The following is a 22,164-nucleotide window of genomic DNA, read 5'->3' on the forward strand; positions in this document are numbered from 1 at the left end:
CAAAGCTCAGCTAACACTTTAATTTGAACTGAATCTTTAAGCATTCTGATCCCCAAAAATCAGATATATCTATATCCTGTAGAAATAGGAAAAGAACATCACGAAAATCCAGTTACTGAATGAGTAATATTTGTAATAGAGCATGGATCTAACCATTTCTTAAATGATTCCTGGAGTATTAGGCAAACTAGATTGTTGTAAAAATCACAATTGCACCTCTATTTTAAAATGAGAACAAACCATGTACCAAACTACATATTCAAATATTTTATAAAAGTTAAGGTTTAACATTTATTTTACATCTAGCTTTCCATATCCATGTGGAGACAAGAATTAGAATGCACATAAACTATAAGCAGTGCAAAAAGTGATGCCAGAGAGAAGTCACAGATGCACAACAAACTGATAGCACAGGACTAGGGGAAAAAAATGAAGCTATGGACAGTAAGAATGGAGACAAAAAACAAGATCTATGGAGGAAGATGACAAGAAAAGAGAAAGATGATTAATAATGCCCTTGTTGCTGAAGAGGAAAGAAACTAATGGCATAAGATAGTGTTTCTCGTCAAATTAAAAAAATCTAATAGCAATGACTCTATTCATTCACGTTTTGTCACCTGAAATAAATGTCGGTTGTATTAAAATATTCATTAATGTAAATGGCAGCATAGCAGAACAAGTCCTTTTCAATGGATAACAAACATCCCACATAGTAAAGTCACTTCAACACAGCCTCATGACAACTCCCACATCAAAACAGTACTTTATTTTGCATTTTTGCCCCATTATTACTCCCACATTAAGATCTTTCAGCTATCATGTGTACAAGGTGAAAAACGTCTCAGTCAGCAACAGGGTGCATCTGGAAATGCCTCCACAATACACCACTTCAGATCTGCTGGGTCCCAAGTTCATCCCTGAACTCTGGGCTACCAGTACCAAGTATAGCACACTAAGGCTACACTACAAGGTTAGCTTATTAATTCTGCATACATCAGGCTGATCAATGTGTCAACCTGCAACAGACCAAGTATTATAACTGAAAATGGCAAAAGATTCACTCTATTGAACTTTACATCATTATTTGATGTCAAACAATGAGGCAAATCCCAACAGTATATACAAAAACCAGCTTTGCTTTTACAAAAGATTTTGTTTCCCATATTGATTAATCCAGGCAGCTAACTCATTGGTTTATGCAACTTTATTGAAGAAAATAATTCAGTTACTAGCAGAGCTATTAGTTGATCACTCCTCCACTGACAACTTGCTTCATTTATTCAGTGCTATATTAAACAGTGTTCTGGAAGATAGATTAACTAATAGCTCCAAGACTCCTAAGAAAATTTAAATGAATTACAAAAATGAACTGAGACCCTATTCTGGAATACAAAGGATGTTTGACTTCCAATTTCCATTCTCTGTAGAACAAGAACTGGTCATTCTTTTATTGACATGCATAGGATACATCACATTTTCTGTTCTGATGCTATAGATTCTGTACCAATTCTTCAGCCATGTCAGTTATGAGCATAAGCATATAATAAAACCTCAGATCTCTAACACTGGAAGATTCAAAACAGGATGGATGTGTTACTGCAATGTTACTTCCTTTGATGTGAGAAAACTGAACATCCATCTCCCCTCCCCTCAGGTGATATCTTCAGTATCTGTTAGAGCAGTGAGGAATGGTTTTAGTCTCATAACCAAGTTAGAATGAAGACATTGGCCACATAATACACATGCTCCTTTTTTTAAAAAATTCAGAATGTTGGGCAATTGTTCTTGTGTAACTACTTTATAGATTCTAAAAGCAGTTATTGTCCAAAGCTGGAAAAACTAAAAATCTTCTCAGATGAGCATGTGCATGAATGGAAGAAGGTAAACAAAACATAAAAAAAGATGAGGTCTGATAGGGGAGCAGCCGGATAAGAAAATCAAAAAAGGAACAGTAATTTAAAGTTTATTCCAGCTATAATGCAGGTTATTCTGACTTTAAGGTATCATCACATGGCATACTTCTGAGTCCATTCCCGAGATATTCTGTTGTACCTGTGAATAAAAGGATGAACACACATTAAATAGGTCCAGTTCAACCACAGAGACAAGTGATATTTAATATACTACTTTTAGAAGAAAGTTTTCAATAATTTTTTACTGAAGAAATTTACTGCTTACTTCTTTCAACTGGATGTTTCAGTTCTTTCTACACTTTCATATGTGGTCTTTTATTGAAAAAAGAAGTCTTACTAGAATATTTTCAAGAAATCTAATGTCACAATGTTAGCTTTTGTTCTATTTGAAACACACACTTAGATTACATAAAAATAGGTAAATTGCTAGAAGCATGTTATGAAGCAGACTGTTGCATTCTATGGGAAGTAAAAAAAGGTGAAGATTAAATGCTAGATACATTGTTTGGAACCTGGTTTTAGAACAAAGTACAAAGAACACTGCATGCTATGATTAGAGATGATGGTGAACCCTGCGGTCATTGTGTGTTATTGGTAGATGTTCAGTTACATCCAGACAGAATTCCTATTTCAGTGGGGGAGTGATGCAGGACTCCATTTTTCATATTAGCATATTGCCCAGGCACAGAGAAATATGAGTGTATTGCAACCAATGTTTGTTTTAAAATGGGACATTAAAAAAAGGGCTCTGTCACACACACTAGTCTATAGGAATTTGATAGAAACAGTTAATACTGACAAGCATGCAGTTAACTAAGTTAATTTCTAATTCTACAAGCATGCAAAACAATCCAACAGTACTTTTCCTTTTTTAGCACATCTAAATTTTGCCTCTACATACAGAGTCTGAATTTGGACCACATTTTTATTTATACCCAGTGATTTGACTACACAGACCATATCCCTATACCCCACACTTAAAGTCTCTACACAGTTTGGTTAAATACTTACCAGAATAGGCGCATAAGAGGTCTCAGAACCTCAACAATCCATAAAAAAGAAATCTGTGTCTTACTACCACTTTATTTGCTTTGCCATGCAAGAGTCTGTGAGATATAGTAACTAGCCAATACATTTCACATTAATCACAGATCAAGCTGTTAAATATTCAGGTTCAGTAACTGAAATCCATTATCTTTGTTAGTTAATCCGGTGCTTTAAAGCATGCAGCACTCAAGTGCTGACAGTCCCCATTGTGTTAAATGCACCGTCAAGTACAAATAGTCTTACCCTACAGCATAGCGTATTTCTCTGTCCACTCTCTCGCTAACCTATTGTACCTAATTGGACAAGTATATTTAATATTAATATAAACAGACTTCAGCAGCTATTTCACTTAAGTCTGAGTACAACTATAAAAGCCACATTTGACAAGTTTCTATACAGGTGATAAACCCTTTCTCCAACAGGAAGCTTCAAAATGGAAAAAAAAGTACGCAGTTATCACAAGAAGGCACAAGAGTATTTACAAAGTTAATTTTTCTCCTCAAACTTTAGACTCTTTATATGACCGGATACTTTGAAAAGTCTTGTGAGACTCTGAAATAGTAAGACAATCATTTTAGATAAGCTTTCAAATACACACCACTGCAACATTAGTAAAACACCTCCCCACAATGTCAAAGATGCCATACACTTCTTCATAGGTACATGTTTTCATAGTCAAAAAATTACTACTTCTTATGCCACAAACCCAATCCAGGACAGTGAGATTACAAGTAACTCATTCATTTCCCGCCTTTGTTTTCAAACACAAAAAGAGTATGCTAGTAAATTATTCTTATGTAATTCTGTACTTACTTGTCTCTGTCTGTTTTATAGATACGTGCAATCTCTGGCACTAGGGGGTCATCTGGATTTGGATCACATAACAGTGAACAAATGGATAAGAGAACTGCAAAATAACCAAAGAGGTTGCTCAACAGTGTAATTTGAACAAAGATTACAACTAAATACAACGGAAATAATTATTTGCTTTGGTATGACAACTTTAGTAGACTATAAAGAAAAGTTTTATTAGTCTCGAGGTATATGATGCCTGCTGAGTAAGTTTAGAGGTAAGTTTGGTAGTCCAACTCTGATAAGTGTGTGACTCACAATCATTAAAATATATTTATAAGGGTTTTAACTAGCCCTCTTGCAGCTCTTAGTGTCCCACAAATATACACAAAGGTCACACAGTCCAAACTATAATGTACCATGGTGGCAATCAACTGAGCCATCAGCGCCTCCATAGACAGATGTTTGTGATTAATGGATTGGAATCAGATGGGATTTCTTCTCTATAATAGAGATACAGTAATTTAGTGTGATCAAATTAGATATAGTGAAAGGATAAAAGGAAACACTAAAGTAAAACTTCTATGGACAGGGCTCACCAAACAGCGGCGAGCCCCGCTGCGCATGTGCTGACCGCTTTGCGCGGCTGTGCTAGCTTGTAATCGACTCGCCACAGGGGGAGTAGATTACAGTAATTGTCGAGCCCTGACTATGGAGAAATACTGTTTAAAGAATTTATTCTTTATTTCCCCATGAGTGGTTTTTAAAACGTAAAATTCAGAAATAGCACAGAACAAGCAAGCTAGGATATAGTGTCAACACAACATATTATCACATGGCAGATTCAAATTCAGAGCCCAAGCTTAGTTTTTGCTTCTTGGACTGATACAGATCACTAGTTCTGTAGATAAGGGAGCCCTTACTTATGCTAGCTAATGCAACGGTGGTCTCAGAGGGATCAACCACAAAAAGTGAACTCGAGAGCTTTTCTTGAAGCCAATTTGTTTCAAGAGTTAAATTCATTATAGGGAAAACCATAAAATAGTACTGATCACAATCTAAAATTTGATTACTAAGTTCATACGCAAAGCAAGCAATATTCCATGCTAGCCACTAGCAACTGCAAAGCATTAGACAGATCAAAGAAATCAGAACTTTTCTATGTGCACAGATGTACCAACTTAAATTACAGACCTAGTTAAATGCAAAAAGGCAGTATAAGCACTTATTTTGGTTTAAAACAAGGCTTATTTCAGTTTATATTCACTTAGGAACAGGTTAAAAATGAAAAAAGTTTAAAGTAACTGTGCACACAGGGATTCAACTGTGATGGTTCATGTTGGTGAGCAGTCAAGACTTTAGTAATAACTTTATGTAGTTTTATACTTTGGCTTTGTTTTTTAAATAAAAGGTGAAATCAATAAGAAGTAGGGATGTGAAAGGTTAAACAGTAAGCATCACCTTAATCAGTGATGCTTACTGGTTCAGGTTAATCATTAACTGATGAGGCCCAATTAGGCTGGAATGATGTCCCCCACCTTAACTGGTTATCCAGTTAAGCAATGTTTAACCAGCTAACCAATTATTAGCATATATGCAAAATGCCCTTCTCATTATCAGGCTAGAGTACAAACAAGAGATCAGTGCAATGTGCCAAGCAAAACTAAGCAAAATAATTACAGTATCAAAACAAAAATAAAACTTGTAACATTTTCTTTACCTTTAGAAATAGTTAAAGCAGGAGACCACTGTGATCTTAGAATATCGAGACAAATGCTGCCATTACTGTTAATATTTGGATGATAGATTCTTGTTGTAAATGCAACCTATAAGAAAAAATTAGTACTTGTGTGTTTCACAATTACACTATTTAGCATATCAGAGTTATACATAAACATAGATAAGATGCACCAGAAAGACGTTGGTGAAATATGTATTCCCGTGGAATTTGTATATCCTCTTCCGAAAGTCTAGCGTAGTCTAGATACACCCTAACAGTCAGATATTCCTGATTTCCATTCCTATGCTTGGTTCATTAAAGAGCACTAGTGTCAAAGAAAAAAAAAATACTTGCCTTGGGTGGTTTGAAAGGGTAGTCTGTAGGAAAGTGAATTGTCAAGAAGAATACACCGCCTTGATATGGACTGTCATTCTGTTGAAGAAACATGTCCACCATAAATATACTCCTGAATTAACTTTGAGAAGCTGTACTATTGAATTAGCAAGGCAAATCATTCACTTAAACACAAAGATGGTGTTTAATTCACAATAAGCATTGAATTTTGATCATACCTGTGCTTAATATTGATGGAATTAGATAACTGACTGCAGCAAGTCATAGTGGTCACTAGCAATTTCCTCCTAAAACAACTGTGTTCTGTAAAGCCTTAATTCAAAGCAAAGCTAGTCTGGCCCTGAAAATTTCTTCCACCCAGCAGTTCCCTCAGCTATTTGCCTATGTATCCAAACTGCAACAGCTCTGACAGTCAGGAGAAAGCTAGAGTGAAAAGATCTTAGAGGGGAGTAAGTATCTGACTGACCACAAGCAATTGAACCCTACTACCCTGCCAGTTGTAGCAACTGTTTGTAGGCCAATTGCAGAATGCAGCAGAGTCCTTCCCAGGCTTCTGCACATTCTGTCTCAGCCACCATCACCGTTTAGCCCTCCAGTTTTTTCCCCCCCTCCCACCATGTGCCTGGATCCCTGTCCCCAGTTAGCCTCAATGGTGAAATCAAAGAGGCTTCTTCCCTCTTCTCCTTGGCCAAGTTACACACACTCACAACCAGGTTCATGGAAACAATTTCTTCCCCAGTCGAGAGGGAGAGAACAACCTCAAGGGGGGAAGTTCTCAGGAAAAATGGTGGTAGAATTACCAGGTGAAATAGGATAACATGTAGAATATACTCTCAAAAAAAGGTAGAGAATGAGGCAGACACTAATCTGGGGGGAGAGGAACATACAAAAGAAAAACTGTTTTAGAAAAATTACAAGCTTTAATAAAAACGTCTTAGAATGCCAATTTTGCAGACTAAAGCAGCATATTCTGGGTGTGTCTAGACTACAGGGTTTTCCCTCCTGGGGGGAGGGGGAGGAAGAGTGGTTAAAAAAAACCTTCCCCTGCATCTAGACTGCTGCCGTAGTGCTCTTTCCAAAAAAGGTGCTATGTAATGCAAACTGTTCTTTTTTGAAAGAGCATCCAGACTGCCTGGGTGCTCTCTTTCGAAAAAGCGGCTTGCTTTTTCAAAAGTACTGGTTGTACTCTAGATGCTCTTTTTCGAAAGAGGCTTTTTTGAAAGTATCTTTCAAAAGAGGCTTGCAGACTAGACGTAGCCTCAGTGATAAGAAAGAACAAACAATGTTTGTCTACAGCCTTTTGTTTTACATGCTTGGCCTCAGGACTGAGCACAAAAGGATAATTTTACCCGTGTCACAACAAGTTACATATTCTTTCTTTTAAGGAATACTTGAAGCTGGCTTTATTCTGTTTATCTAGTTTTCATACCTTATATAGTTTAAAAACCAGTCTCATTTATACACAGACTAGCCACATCTTATTTAAGTATTTTATATATTTAATACCTGCAAATGAAGCAATGTAGCAAAAGGCCAATAGGTAACTCAAGGGGCAAAAATGTAATGCTGAAGTTGACACTAACGATACAGCCTTGAAAGATCAAATGTACCGTGGAGTATTCACTGAAAAACTGCTAAACTGGCAAATGAGAAGTTCAAGAACTACTTTAACCCTTTTATTAAATAGATGCTAGAGGCAGGTCTTAGTAAAGTCATACAACTGGTTAGAACAAGTGTAGACAAAAACTATGAAAGCTTCCTAATACCTCACTGACAATGAAAACTCAATCTCTACTATTAGAATTCAGTGTCCTAGTGGATCTCGGGTATGGAACAAGTCAAGTCATTTGTACTACCAATACCTACCCTATTATTAAGGTATGAGGTCTACAACACCAGAGGACCACTAAGAATTATCCTAGCTTTAGGAAATTCTATCTTAATATAAAATAACTAATAAATGCCTTTAGACTGACAGCACAAATACTAAGTGAGAAAAGAGCAAGAGAGCAGCCGCCTCCGCCAACCTTACCACACGCATGAATGAGCAGGAAGAGGAAGAACCAAAGAAAATGTGTTTCTGTATTTGAAGCCTAACTGTAGCTTTAGTGCTCTGTGACCATGCAGAGACAATAACTTTATGACACACAATGGAGATCATTCCATATTGCAAATTTACTTAAGTATTTAATATAGCTATTAAGCAAGCAAACCTTCTGGCCTCTCTGAAGCACATATTCTGTTGCATGAAGGGGATATGCTTAAGCTGTATGAACAAACCAGAATTTGAACTCTGAACTGAAAATAAAAAGGATTCTTTTGCCATCCAAAAGAAGCTCTGCACTAACCAGTATCAAAATTATACCTAAATTATATTTGGAGACACTCAAAATCAAAGTAGAACATTAACATTGCTCTTATAAAGATGTTCTACTCTAATTTGACTAAGTCCTGGTCTACACCTGAACACTTCTATTGACCTAGCTGCTGTCACTCAAACCTTCTGACACTGTAGTCTGCACCTAATCCAGGGTTACAGCAGCATAACTATGGCACCTTATGGCACAGCAGCTGCAGCCAGAGTTTAGACAATGACCTAAAAGCCTCACTGAAAGGTTTATGGGCATTTGACTCTAGATTGTCTGCTCAGATTTTTTTAATTTTAAACTAACTGCCTGCCCTGAAACAGTCTAGAATCTGAAAGTGACCTAGAACCTTCTCATATCCCATTAATTAGGGCAATGCAGATTAAACAGGTCTTCATGTTGATTACGCATAGCTGGCAGTTGTATCACTCCCCCTGTAAACTGAGCATCTTTAACCATATTAAGAATCACTCTTTAGTCCAAATTTGAATGTTTCTGAAAAACCTGATAAAGTTGTTTGCCCATTTGATAGGCTTTAATATTAGAATGTGGTTTCCTGCTGCTAGAGTCTTGAACAAGTTAGATTACTTAGGATTTTAGTTAACTAACTTGTAATGCACTTAAATCCTCAATAACGGTAAGGGGATTCTGACATGCTTATTTCTAATCAACTTATACAATCACACTGTAGTTTAAAAATACATAGTCAGCATGCACAGCACATTTTCCTCCTATATGCATACAGAACTTTGCACTTCAAGGAACTTTTCTATCTTTACAGAAGTGCTTGAAACCATGGTACATTACACCAGTCCAAAACTTCTCTCTCCTCAACACTAAGAGCTCTCTCCACCACACTGGGGATCTACACTGCCAAAATTGATCCACCCCATCTGCTTACACATGATCAATCTCTGAGGACTCTCCCTTCGACACTGATACTCCACCAGAACGAGAAGAGTAACCAGCGTCATCAGAAGGGCAGTCTCCACTGACCTTACCGCATGCAAGACACTGCAGTAAGTACATCAACTTCATCTACATTATTTATATAATTGAAGTGACAGATCTGGTCAACGGTGGGAGAAGGGGGTGGGGCACGCTAGTATAGACTAGGTTTAAGAATTTGTACCAGGGGCAGCTACATTGACAGCTGAAATTCTGCGTGCAGACGAGACCCATGGAGGATCAGAACTACAGAAGCTGTTTAGCATTACAAATTCTACATGACAAAATGACAAAACCGTGCATTGCTCTGCAGGACATTTTAATTCATGTACATGTCATGTTATGGAAGTGAGACACCCATAATGAGGAATCTACATAACTAAACTCACTTTTCTCCCCTCCACTCCCAAAACTAGCATTTTTAGAAGTGTCTAAATAGAATTCTGAAGACTGTTCTTGTTTAACAAAAATTATTTCAAGTTAGGATTAATATTTACAGGAGTCAGGATACTTACAGGTCCCATAATTGTGGCTTGCCAATGAAACACTAAAAAAAAAGGAAAAAAAACTCAGTGTCATTACTTAGGACTAAATATCTTTTTGAATAAGAAAATTACATTTAAACATTTATTAATATTACTTACTATCATCTCCAACTGGACCTGCAGAACACTGTGCTGGAGGGTCACGGGCTAAGTCACTAAGTTCCTAAACAGAAAACATTCAGAGAGTGTGAATGAATATGCTATAGCCACTGTTCAACTGGATGTACATAAAATCCTTAAACTGTTTTTCCTGGATAAAGAGAATGATTTGGTAAGGCTACCAACAAAAACAGTTGTTGCTGGTATTGGAAATGTCTTCACTAAAGAACCTGCTAACAAGACTTGCTATCCCTGCAATTTAAATAAGTTAGTAAATTAAGTTCTGATATTTAGAAAATCAACAACAACAATTACTATTTGTAGCTTTTAGATACCCCAAGTGAAAAAAGAAGTTGCATGAAGAATTAACTCAAGTCCAATTTCTAAGATTATCTTCTTTAAAAATACTTAACCTCTCAAGGGACAAAGAATAAGTAACAGTAAAATTGCTTCATGCTATTCAAAAAAATGGAATTTTATCATTTCTATTCAGAGCAGCAGCACATCTGCTTGCCTCTGGATATTGTGTCCAGTTCTGGGGCCCCCATTATAGAAAGGATGTGGATACACTGAAGAGGGTCCAACGGAGGGCAACCAAAATGATTAGATGGATGAAGCACAAGACCTTCAAGGATAGGTGGAGGGATTCAGGCTTATTTAGTCTGCAGTAGAGTTTGGGGGGGGGGGGGGGGAAGGATTTGACAGCAACCTTCAACTTCCTGAAGGGAGGTTCCAAAGAAGATGGAGAGGCTGTTCTCAGTAGTGACTGATGGCAGAACAAAGAACAATGGTCTCAAATTACAGTGGGAGAGGTCTAGGTTGGCTATTAGGAAAAACTATTTCACTACGAGGGTGGTGAAGTACTGGAATGGGTTACCTAGGGTGGAATCTCCATCTCTAGAGGTTTTTAAGTCCTGGCTTGACAAAGTCCTGGCTGGGAAGAGTTAATTAGGGTTGGTCCTGCTTTAGGCAGGGGGCTGGACTCGATGACCTCCTGAGGTCTCTTCCAGCCCTAGGATTCTATGATTCCTCTTCACCAGCATGTAAAATACATCCTATATACGGTGTTGGGTCTCGCTCACTCTGATCACTAGCCAACCAGTCTCTTCGGTTCACCTTATAAAGGACAAAGATTACAAAAGGAATAAAACATGCTTTAAAAAAAATATATTCAACATTGCAACAATTTCACAGAAGAATGTTTTTAAAATCCTGAGAAATCTTAAGACAGAGTTTCTCTGCTATAGTATCATCACAAAAATGAAAATGAAAATAGGGATTTAGAATAAAGTTGTTAGCCTACAGCAGATGTGAGACCATGCAGAAAAACAGAAGTCTCAATCTCAAGATTTCACAGATGTTCTTAAGCATGTTAAATTTAAACTAACTAACTGAGTAGTTGATTGGATTTCCATCTACTATTGGATTAATCTATAAGGGTGCGCCGCCTTCGAACTGTAGCAAGAGCCCTACCGGACTCTTGCTACAATTCGAAAGAGAAAGCCCCAATGGGAGCGGGGGGAGGGGGAGCTTCATTCTGAAACATACAAGAACCCAGTTAGGGCTCTTGTATATTTCAAATGCTGAGGTGCCGCAGGGCCAGTGGGGGAGTCCTGAATTGCATTGAAAGATTGTCTCAACTGTCATTTATGTAGTCAAAAGTAAGTCAGTTTACTTATTCTTAGTACCCTAAAATACTGTAGAAGGATTTTAAAAAGACTTTACAGCTAACCTTTTAAGATATGAAACTACAAGGACAGGAAAAGCAAAATAGCCACCTTTCTATAATGGATTAGAGTTAGAAATCATGTCCACTGCACCACAAATTTCTAAAGACAAGCACTTTCTTATATGTCAAAGATTTAAGAAGCTGATTGATTATTGCATCTCAAGTGGGTTTTTGCCCACGAAAACTCATGCCCAAATAAATGTTAGATTTGAAGATACAATAGGTCTCGTTTTTGCGAATATAGACTAATACTGCTATCATTCTGAGGCCTGGTCTATGAGTTTAGGTTGAAGTTAGCTTCATTATGCTGATTTTCTAAAAAAAAAGTCTACACCATAAAGCTTATTTGACCGACTTTGGAGGTGGTTAATACCTATTTTTGTACCCTTGCATGGTTGACTTTGGTGTAGTGCAGACATAGTGCAGTGAAAGTTGACGTTATTGACTCCAGGAAATGTCCGATGGTGCCCCAACACAACTGCTCTGGCCAACACTTTCAACTCTGCTGCTCTCCAGGTACACAGGAAAAGCCCCTGAAAAATCTGAATTTCATTTCCTGTGTGGTCAGCATGGTGAGCAGAGCAAGCAAAACACCTCAATAGCACACCTGAATGGAAATGCTCTGGATTGCAAATGAGCTCCAACATGAAGTGTTTAAAGGGGATCCTGGATCTGATTGCTGTGTGGGGAGAGGAATCTGTGCAGGGAGAACTTCAAAGAGCAAAAGAAATGCAGATATCTATGCCTAAAATCACATAGGATATGTAGAAAAAGGATACATCAGGGACCTTCACCCAGCAGTACCACATCAAAATAAAAGGTGCTCAGACAGGTGTACAGGTTGAACTTCTTAACCAAAAATCTCTGGTCCGGCAACATCCCTGGTCCGGCAGGGCCGCGGATGTCCCAGAACCAGAGTGTCCAGTTGAGGGATGGTGGCTGGGAGCCCTGCAGCAGGGCTAGAGCCCATTAGCGGGGCTGCCTAGTGGTGGGGCCAGGAACGCGCGAGTGGGAGCTGCCTGGTGAGGCCAGGAGGCAGCAGGGCCATCAGCAAGGCTGATGAGCAAGCGAGGTTTGTCGCCTGGTGGCACAACTGGACCCCAGAAAAACACGCAGAACCTGGGGTCAGCTGGGGAGTCCCCCACTGACCCCAGGCTCCACTTGTGCATTTCAAAGCTGGCAGCACACCATGTGCAGCCCAGGGCCAGCGGGAAGTCCTGCGGACTCCAGGCTCCACTCAGGCACTTTGACTTTGGGCTTCATGTGGGCACTTACCCTTTGAAATGCACAAGAGCCAAGTGCCCACGTGAAGCCCAAAGTCAGTGGGACTTGGCACTGGCCCCGGGCTGCACGCGGAGTTCCGCATTCCTCTTCTGAAATGTACAACAGCCCTGCTGGGGGGCTGTTATACGCTTCAAAGGAAGAACGCGCAAGTGCCTATTGACTAGTTGAGTAGGAAATTCCATTGATTACTTGACTAATAAATTACCTGTAACATCCTTAGTCAGGTACCGAGCAAACCAGACCAAGGAGGTCCATTCTGTACCCGAAGCAAACGGTTGGTCTGGGTCAGAGCTGCAAACATGACATGTATGATCAACTGCATTGGATTCTAGGGGGTACCCAACCGGTGTCTCAAAGCTGTCAGTGGATACCTCCCAAGTGAATCTTCAGGAGGACCTTACAGATGAGGAGACAGACACTCAGCAGACAAGCGGAGCATCTGATCTCACAGCCAGCACCTTTTTTAAAAACTTTGGAATCAATCTCCTCCTCCCAGGATGTATTTCTGCCAGACCCTGATGGCAGGGAGGGCACTTTTGGTGACTTCACATAAGCATGCTACATGTGGGTTCAGGGAATTAGTTTTTTTTCCTGTGTCAGCCACTCTGCCTACATAGTGGGGCTCCCCAGAACAGTTTGTTAATATGCCTGCACAGAACAGGAATCCTCCCTGCACGTCCCCACAAAGCTCTGAAGTACTTTCATCGGTGGGAACTGGATACTGGCACAGCTGGCAGCCTGCAGGGCCACAGTGCTCACTTACCTGTAAAAGTGACGAGGAGTCCTGTGGCACCTTAGAGTCTAACAGATTTACTGGATCATAAGCTTTCGCGGGCAAAGACCCGCTTCATCAGATGCGCCGTGAAAGTTTATGATCCAATAAATCTGTTAGTCTATAAGGTGCCATAGGACTCGTCGTCACTTCTGCAGATTCAGACTAACACCGCTACCCCTCTGGTATCTGACATTTAACTGTGTAACCTACTAGTTACACAGTTTGTGTTTTTAGGAATGTTTTACATTCCTAATGGCAACCTGGAAAAAGCAGATGAAGCTCTGTAGCTGTTCATCCACAACAAAGCATGGCCCCAGGTTTGCTGGCCACGTGAGCCCCTGCATGCCTACATGTTTACCCCATGTTCCCTTGAACCCCTCATGACTGTGGTTCCCCTTTGCAAATGCAGAAGCTCTGTTGGCACTGACTGCTTGCAAGCTAAATCTCTGCTGCACATCATTTCACAGCTGAAGCTAAAGAGCAAGAACCCCTACCTGTTGCTTACCAAGCCTGTCACCAAAATCCCGCTACAAACCACAGATTTTTATGGTGTATCTGCCTAGGAAGCACTTAAAACCTTGTACATAACACTTGCCCATTGTGTATCACAGGTGATCTTTCGTGGTAAAAAGATCAGCTTGTGCATTCTACAGTGTTTCTCTGCCCTTCATTTTTCTCATTATAGCACGTATAATAATGAGTCTCTTGCCCATCCCTCCTGGTCTGCCAGCGCTTTAGCTATCAAACCAAAAGGCAAAAAAGTGTTCTGAGGATGACATGTTTAATGAGGAAGTGTAATCTGTCCACACTGACAGACAGGAATTAAATGTATGAAGGACATGAAGGCTTGGTCTATACTACCAAGTTTTGTCAACGTCCACGCAGTGTGCAGCGGCAGTCAAAAAAGCAAACAGGATGTTAGGAATCATTAAAAAAGGGATAGAGAATAAAATGGAGAATTTCTTCTTGCCCTTATATAAATCCATGGTATGCCCACATCTTGAATACTGCGTACAGATGTGGTCTCATCTCAAAAAAATATATACTGGCATTAGACAAGATTTAGAGAAGGGCAACTAAAATTATTAGGAGTTTGGAACAGGTCCCATATAAGGAGAGATTAAAGAGACTGGGACTTTTCAGCTTGGAAAAGAGGAGACTAAGGGGGGATATGATAGAAATATATAAAATCATGAGTGTTGGAGAAAGTGAATAAGGAAAAGTTATTTACTTGTTCCCATAATAAGAACTAGGGGCCACCAAATGAAACTAATGGGCAGCAGGTTTAAAACAAATAAAAGGAAGTTCTTCTTCACACAGTGCATAGTCGATCTGTGGAACTCCTTGCCTGAGGAGGTTGAGAAGACTAGGACTATAACAGGGTTTAACAAAAAGAGCTAGATAAATTCATGGCCGTTAAGTTCATCAATGGCTATTAGCCAGGATGGGTAAGAAATGGTGTCCCTAGCCTCTGTTTGTCAGAGGGTGGAGATGGATGGCAGGAGAGAGATCACTTGATCATTAACTGTTCGATTCACTCTGTCTGGGACACCTGACATATGCCACTGTCAACAGACAGGGTACTGTCTGATGAACCTTTGGTCTCACCCAGTATGGCTGTTCTTATGAACAAAACAAATTGCCAGAAGGTGTTCACACTTTCCCTCTTTCGAAAGATCATGCTCATATTGGATATTGACAGAGTGAGCAACGCACTGCGAGTATATCCCACATTACAGTGTTGCGGAAAGGCAGACCTGATTGCATTTTGGAATTTACTCAGTGCCTGGAACTGAGACCAGAGGAGTTCTGTGAACTCTATGCTGAGGAATGTCAAGGCAGCACACCAGTCTGTCCCCCTTGTCCTGCAACATCAGTCTGCTTACTGCTGTGTTCCTAGTGCAGGGCTGAATAGGAATAGTCCAATGATTTGCTCTTTATTCCCCAAATTGAGCAGCAACTCAGCTGTCAGACACTTTCCCTAGTTTGGAAACGAGAGGGTCTCATGCTTGCAGGGCAGCAGAGATCAAAATACAGAGCACAGGTACTGTGGGATACTGGCTGAAGCCAGTTCTGTACACAAAACAAACAGTAGCATCTACACAGACTCTTTGAGCACAATGAAGGGAGGAAGAAAAGTCTCCCCCAGGAAACGAATATTTGTGTCTCCAAAACAGAGCATCCCCCCCCCCCCCCCCCGTCACATTGCAGTGCTTATGCTTCCACTTCTTTTGTTCGGGGGGGGGGGGGGGGGGAAGGGTTGGACAAAATGCAATTTTGGCAACAAAACTGGATAGTGTAGACAAAGCCACAATGACTCAGTTAAATGCCTTTTCCATACTCCTTCACTCAGATGCCATTAGAGTACTACAATTAGTTACTGCAATGCAAGACCAGATTAAAAAACCATACGTTCCTGGGATACCACCTAAGTATCTTCAATGCAAGCATAACTAGCAAAAATATACACACAAGACACCAGTATCTGGAAAGTGATAAAATATAATGGAACAAAATCCATTATACCAATTTCAATTATAAAATTAAAACCCAATGAGTAGACAAATAGGTCAAATGCAGCAATAGAAATAGGTCACAGCTTATAAGTCATAAGTAAGTAGGGATGTTAAAATGTGTTTAATTTTGTGAATATGTAAACACTGAAAATAGAGGAAACAGCGTGAGGGTGAGGGGCTGTGCATAACCGTGTCAACAGATGAGCCTAGGCTCATTAGTTAACCATGTACACAAGTACATGATCACATCCCTAGTTAAAAGGATTAATCTGCTAAGGCCGTGGTCCCCAACACTGTGCCCGTGGGCGCCATGGCGCCCGCGGGGGCATTCGTGTACACCCGCCACGTGCTCGGGGCTGGCCTGGACCCGGGCGCGCGGCGCTTGGGGGGGGGGGAGGGGGCGCCGGCCCCGGGCGCGCGGCGCTTGGGGGGGGGGGAGGGGGCGCCGGCCCCGGGCGCGCGGCGCTTGGGGGGGGGGGGAGGGGGCGCCGGCCCCGGGCGCGCGGCGCTTGGGGGGGGGGGGGAGGGGGCGCCGGCCCCGGGCGCGCGGCCACCACCACAGGTTGGGGACCACTGTGCTAAGGGTTAAGAACAGCATTAATTTAAGAAAGTAAACACAGGATAAGGTCACCAATGATAAAGCCACTGTACAAAAAGCAGTATAGAAATCAGTGAAAACAGGCTTGAGGACCACTGAAAGACACCACCTCTTCATTCTTATTAGTTTGCCAGTATGCTGCATACCTTTCAGGCACTTTCCTGTTTTGTCTCTAGCACCGAAGCTCTTCAGGGAACAAGCTAAGTTTATGCAGTGCCTAGCAATGTGGTCCTGACAGTATTTAAGTTTCTATATAAAATCTCCCACATTAAAAGAACATTAAAGCTGTAAACCTAGTACTCAAAAGTTAGAGAATGTCAGACTTCAGCTGCAACTTTAATTCAGCCATCTTGTAATGTACATGGATTAGGTTAGTCAAATGATGATCACATGCTAATTACGTACCTACTAGTATGATCAAATACATCAACCAAGCATCAGAAACCTTTCCCAAGTACTGTGCCAAGATTTAACCCTCCTGCCTGGGCCGTACAGCTCTCCCGGGGTGGGAGGGATGGCCTCTCTCTATCGCATGCCCCGTGGACCACCTGGGTCAATGCAAACCTTTCCACAAGCTATCAGTTGCTAATGGATTCTCACTGTTAAATAATTACGCCCAAGCCATTTTGCTAGTGCTGCAGCTGGGGAGAACAGTTTCATTTAAATTATTAAACAGATTAAGTGTTTTAACTTTCTCATGTTAGTCTGTCAAACTATCTAAAATGAAATATTATGTCCAACACAAAAGGTTTCAATGTTTTCTTTAGTTATGGCAGGGGAAAGGAACTTCTTTGGGTTGGGGATCAATGACCTACAGAAAAATAAGTGGGAAGCAATACACACACCTCCAAAAAACCCCAACCCTCACTGATGTGACCCCAAACGGAGACACCTTGCTCTTCTGGCACTCTAGCCCCCATGGATTATGGAGAAAGCACAGGGAAGACTGAGGTTCATAGGCCAGATTTATTTTTCTGGGGTTACAGAATTAGTGGATTTTGTGGACCCCCTTAGGCTCTGGGGTGAGAACAAAGATGAGGGGTTTGATGTGCAGGACAGGGCTGCCAGCGAGTGGGACAGGGAATCAGGATCTGGCCAGGAGGTGGGGCGTGGGACAGGGTGAGGAGGGTACAGTCTGGAAGGGAGTTTGGCAGCAAAAGGAGGTGGGGGTGGGGGAGGATGAGAGGGAATCTGAGGGAGGGAGAGGGTTGGGGGAGTAATTCAGAAAAAGGTGAGAGAGTGAGAATGCAGCCAAATAGCTAGTTGGCAAGGGAGTCAAAGAAGTGGAGAGTAAAGGTAAGCGCAGCTTCTGCAAAGTAAAATTGTATCCCCTCACATCTTCCTTCTACTCCAGCCCTCAGCTCAATGATTTCCCCCCAGCCTGATCCCTGGCATCGCCCCTTGTCCCTCAGTGCAACCATGCCTCCATAGCCTCCTTCACTGCCCCCTCTCCTGCCCTCATACTCCAGAGCCCTCACCAGCAGGGCAGCAGTACTGGGACTCGCATGCTCTGGGAACAGCAGTGGGCTGAGGAGAGGCAGGGGGACAGAATATTTTCCCTGGCTAGCACAGCTCTTTGCCTGCAGGTTGTGGCTCCGGAGCTGGGGCAGGCAGAGCCCAGGGCTGACTCCAGCCCAGTCAGGTGCAGCAGCAGAGTGCTGTGGAAGTGGCTCCCCCACCCTTGCACACAGCCAGCGCATGGCGCAGCATGTATACTGGCCACCCAGATCCGGCTCTGTGGAGCAGACCCAGTCCCACCTCCTCCTGAAGCAGGAGGCAGCCCCAGGAAGGCACATGCCTCTCCTTCCCCTCCCCCCTTCCCAGAAGAAGCCAGAGCTGGTGCTCCAGCCTGCAGCTGCGCAGCTGAGGCTCGAGCTGCAGCACGGGCTCCCTGCTGTGCAGGCAACGGAAGAGGCAGGGCTGAACTCCCACCCCACATGCCAGTTTAATAAATAAATAAAATAAATAATCAGCTCATGTGCTGCCTGTGGCATCTATGCTGGGGGTTGCCAACCCCTGACACTTTAATTGACAGAACCCCTGCCTCAATCAGGGCACAGGATTGTGTAGTTGTGATCCTGCCTCATTGGTACAGACAGGCTAAGGAAGGATTACAGGAAGAGAAAGGCTCCTAGTTAAGACAGTTGAATGTCACTCCAGAGAAATGGATTCTATTTCCCTCTTTCACACAAGAACTCAGTGATCCTGATCACATTACTTAAACCAAATTTCAAAGGCTACCATTGTTTTCTTCCTTTCTGAATTCCTAACTCAAGACACCTTGGGCTTGATTTGCAGAAGTATTGCACACTCTACTATACGGGCTACTCAACAGGTGGCCCACGGCGGTCCACGGTGAGGTTTGGGTTTACACAGGGCTCAACATGCAACCTGCAGGTGGGAGCCAAAACAGAAAAGTAGTCCATATAACAGTCTTCTGTTGAGATGAGTTTTAGTAGTTAAATCCCCGGACTGGCATTGCTCATTAAAAGTGCTGTCATATGGGTGGAAATCAGGTAAATATTTTATTAATATCAGCAGAACTGACTTAAATGGGCCTTGCGTGTTGCCTTAATCTTTGTATTCATTCCAGTCTGTGAGAAAAACTATTTGCATATATATGCAACCACACTTAAGCTGTAGCTCTCGGCATGTGCTGTATCATTGTGACCCCTGGGACTTCCAAACTTGAGTAGCCCTGCTCTACTGTAACGGAAGTTAGGTTGAAAGCACAGCTACAATCATCAAGTACTAAATAAAGGCCAAGTATTTATTTTTAAATGGCCATATGCAACTCAAATTAGGTACCCAATATGACATACTTTCAGCCCTAATCTCTGTTTCAGCTCACTATTAGGGATATAAGAGTAGCCATTTAGAGAGGGAACCTGTTACCCAAATGACACAGAATCATAGAACACTAGAACTGGAAGGGACCTCAAGAGGACATTGAGTCCAGTCCCCTGCTTTCACAGCATGACCATGGATTCCCCAACTGGGGGAGTATGAAGAAATTCCAGGGGGAGCGAGGCGACCCAGCCCCCCTCTCTCTCTCTCTCTCTCACACACACACACACACACACACACACACACACACACACACACACACACACACACACACACACACACACACACACACACACACACACACACACACACACACACCACCAATCCCACCCCAAGTTTTGCTGCTTCTTTGGGGGGGGCACAAGGGTCTCAAAAATCAAAAAGAGGGTGTGATGCCAAAAAGTTTGAGCACCACTGGTCTAGATCATCCCTGATAGATGCCTATCCAACCTGCTCTTAAATATCCCCAGAGATGGGAGATTCCACAACCTCCCTAGGCAATTTAGTCCAGTATTTAACTACCCTGACAGCAAGTTTTTCCTAATGTCCAACCTAAACCTCCCTTGCTGCAGTTTAAACCCATTGCTTCTTGTCCTATCATCAGAGGCCAAGGAGAACAATTTTTCCCTCCCTCCTCGTGACACCCTGTTAGATACTTGAAAACCGTTATCCTATCCCCTCTCAGACTTCACCTTTTTAAACTAAGCAAGCCCAATTCTTTCAGTCCTCCCTCATAGATCATGCTCTCTAGACCGTTAATCATTCTTGCTGCTCTTCTCTGGACCCTCTCCCAATTTCTCCACATCTTTCTTGAAATGTGGTGCCCAGAACTGGGTACAATATTCCAATTGAGGCCTAATCAGTGCAGAGTAGGGTGTAAGAATGACTTCTCATGTCATTCTTCCTGGGGAGCCAGCTGCTGCCTCTGATGAGAGCCAGCAGCGTGGGGTGGCAGCCAATGCACACCGAGAACCAGCTCAAAAGGTGGCTCCCAGTGTGCATCGGCTCTTGGGGAACTGGCTTTCACCCTTGGTGTAACCATGTAACTGCTGAAATTTTCAAAAGTTAGCCAATTATATGCATTTTAACATCCCTACTATCTATAAAATGGGGTTATTCCTATCTCACAACACTGTTGTGAAAAGAACTTCATTAATGCTTGATTCAATCCGATGTTACAGCAAGGATAGGAGGGGCACTGAGAATTTGTGAAGTGGTCAAGGGCCACACTCTTCCATGATATCAATGCATATGCGTGGTCTGAGATGGAGGTTGGGTGCAAAAGAGAGCTTGGGGTTAGGGATGGGGGAGTGAGTTTGGGTGAAGGAGGCAATTGTGACCTAGAGGAGCAGTATAGGAGAGAGAGCAGAGTCTGGGAGGTGGCTGTGATCTTGGGCAGGAGTGCAAGAAAGGTGCAGAGATGTGGGTTGGGACTGGGTTGGAGATTGGGGTGCAAGGTCTGGGAGGGGTTATGGGTACAGAAGCAGGGGTAGAGAAGGTTTGGAGTACATGGGGCAGGAGTGCAGAAGAGGAAGGTGCTGGGGTGCCAGAGGCAGGCTTTGGCTGAGAGAGCCCAGCTGGTTCCTCAGCCAGGGTCTCTGCCTTCCATGCCCCTGCAATGGCCGCCGAGGTCATGTATGCGAGCCTGGTGGGGATACTTCACGCACTGCCTGTGCTGTGCACACTGCCTGTTCTGCAAACAGGTAGCTCCCATTGTCTGCTTTCTGGCCAATGGGAGCTACAAAATTTTGCTGGGGGCAGAGGCAGCGCATGAAGTCTCTCCTCAACCCCCCAGGTCTGGGAGCATTCTCTCCTCTTCTCTCGCCCCCCCCGGGCAAGGCAAGCATGGAATCTGATGGCTGTTCCTGCTGGCAAGAAGCGACTGTTAGGCTATATTTTGCCCATCCCTGTGTTATGGTAACAGACACCACAGAATGCACTGAAGGAAATTAACACATCTGTATTCCGTGCAGTTTAGACAGCATGAACTGAGACCACACACTCAATAAAGAAATATCAAATAGGTCCCTCACTGAGTACTGCTCATCCTTGATTTTGGCATTTCTCAAATAGGAGAAACTTTATGTCCATGTACAAGAAAAATCCCCAAATTAAAAACATTACAGTTTTTAAAAAGTAAAAAACCCCAAACTGTATCATGCAGAATATGATGACACTGCACCCCTCCCAAACATGGATCAGTAGCAGAACTAGAACTATGCTAGTTTAGAAACACAGCATAGACCACCACCTAAGGAAACTGTAAGTGGTTACAGTAGAAGGCTGTTACCCTCTATGGAGCAGCCACTGGGGAAAATAAGACACACTGGCAATTTGCTAGACAGAACAGGACTGTTCAAACTCAGGAAATCTTTGTTCAAGTGTATGTTCCAGAAATGGTGTTCCCTCCCTCCTCAAACTCTGTTCCCATCCCCCAAACCTTTGTTCTTTTTTTTCCCTGTGCTCCCACCCTTCCGCTATTATCAGAGATAGTGGACTGTCCATTTCTCTGCATGAGTCAAGTTTTATCCTCCCTTCTCCACATTGTTGGGGAGCCAGTAGAAGGAGCAGACACGCAGGACAGAAACCCATGTTCTCACACGCATGCCCCTGCAACTGGGAAATGAAACA

General features: G+C 42.3%; 1 protein-coding gene across 2 annotated transcripts in view; it reads right to left on the reverse strand.

The window, feature by feature from the left end:
- Nucleotides 1-744: 744 nt before the first annotated feature.
- UBE2D3 (ubiquitin conjugating enzyme E2 D3) overlaps nt 745-22,164 on the reverse strand; it is a 30,278-nt gene continuing 8,858 nt past the window's right edge. The window contains exons 2-8 of one of the 2 annotated variants that reach the window (XM_006126894.3): nt 9,785-9,848; nt 9,656-9,687; nt 5,827-5,904; nt 5,473-5,578; nt 3,774-3,867; nt 3,204-3,253; nt 745-2,052 (exon numbers count right to left, since the gene is read on the reverse strand). In XM_006126894.3, coding sequence (XP_006126956.1) covers nt 3,205-3,253; nt 3,774-3,867; nt 5,473-5,578; nt 5,827-5,904; nt 9,656-9,687; nt 9,785-9,848 — 423 coding nt within the window. In that variant the 3' untranslated portion in view covers nt 745-2,052; nt 3,204. The remainder of the gene's footprint in view (nt 2,053-3,203; nt 3,254-3,773; nt 3,868-5,472; nt 5,579-5,826; nt 5,905-9,655; nt 9,688-9,784; nt 9,849-22,164) is intronic. The other variant, XM_006126895.3, reaches the window with a different exon arrangement.

The sequence above is a fragment of the Pelodiscus sinensis genome, chromosome 5 (genome assembly GCF_049634645.1).
Source record: "Pelodiscus sinensis isolate JC-2024 chromosome 5, ASM4963464v1, whole genome shotgun sequence".
NCBI classification, from domain to species: Eukaryota; Metazoa; Chordata; order Testudines; family Trionychidae; genus Pelodiscus; species Pelodiscus sinensis.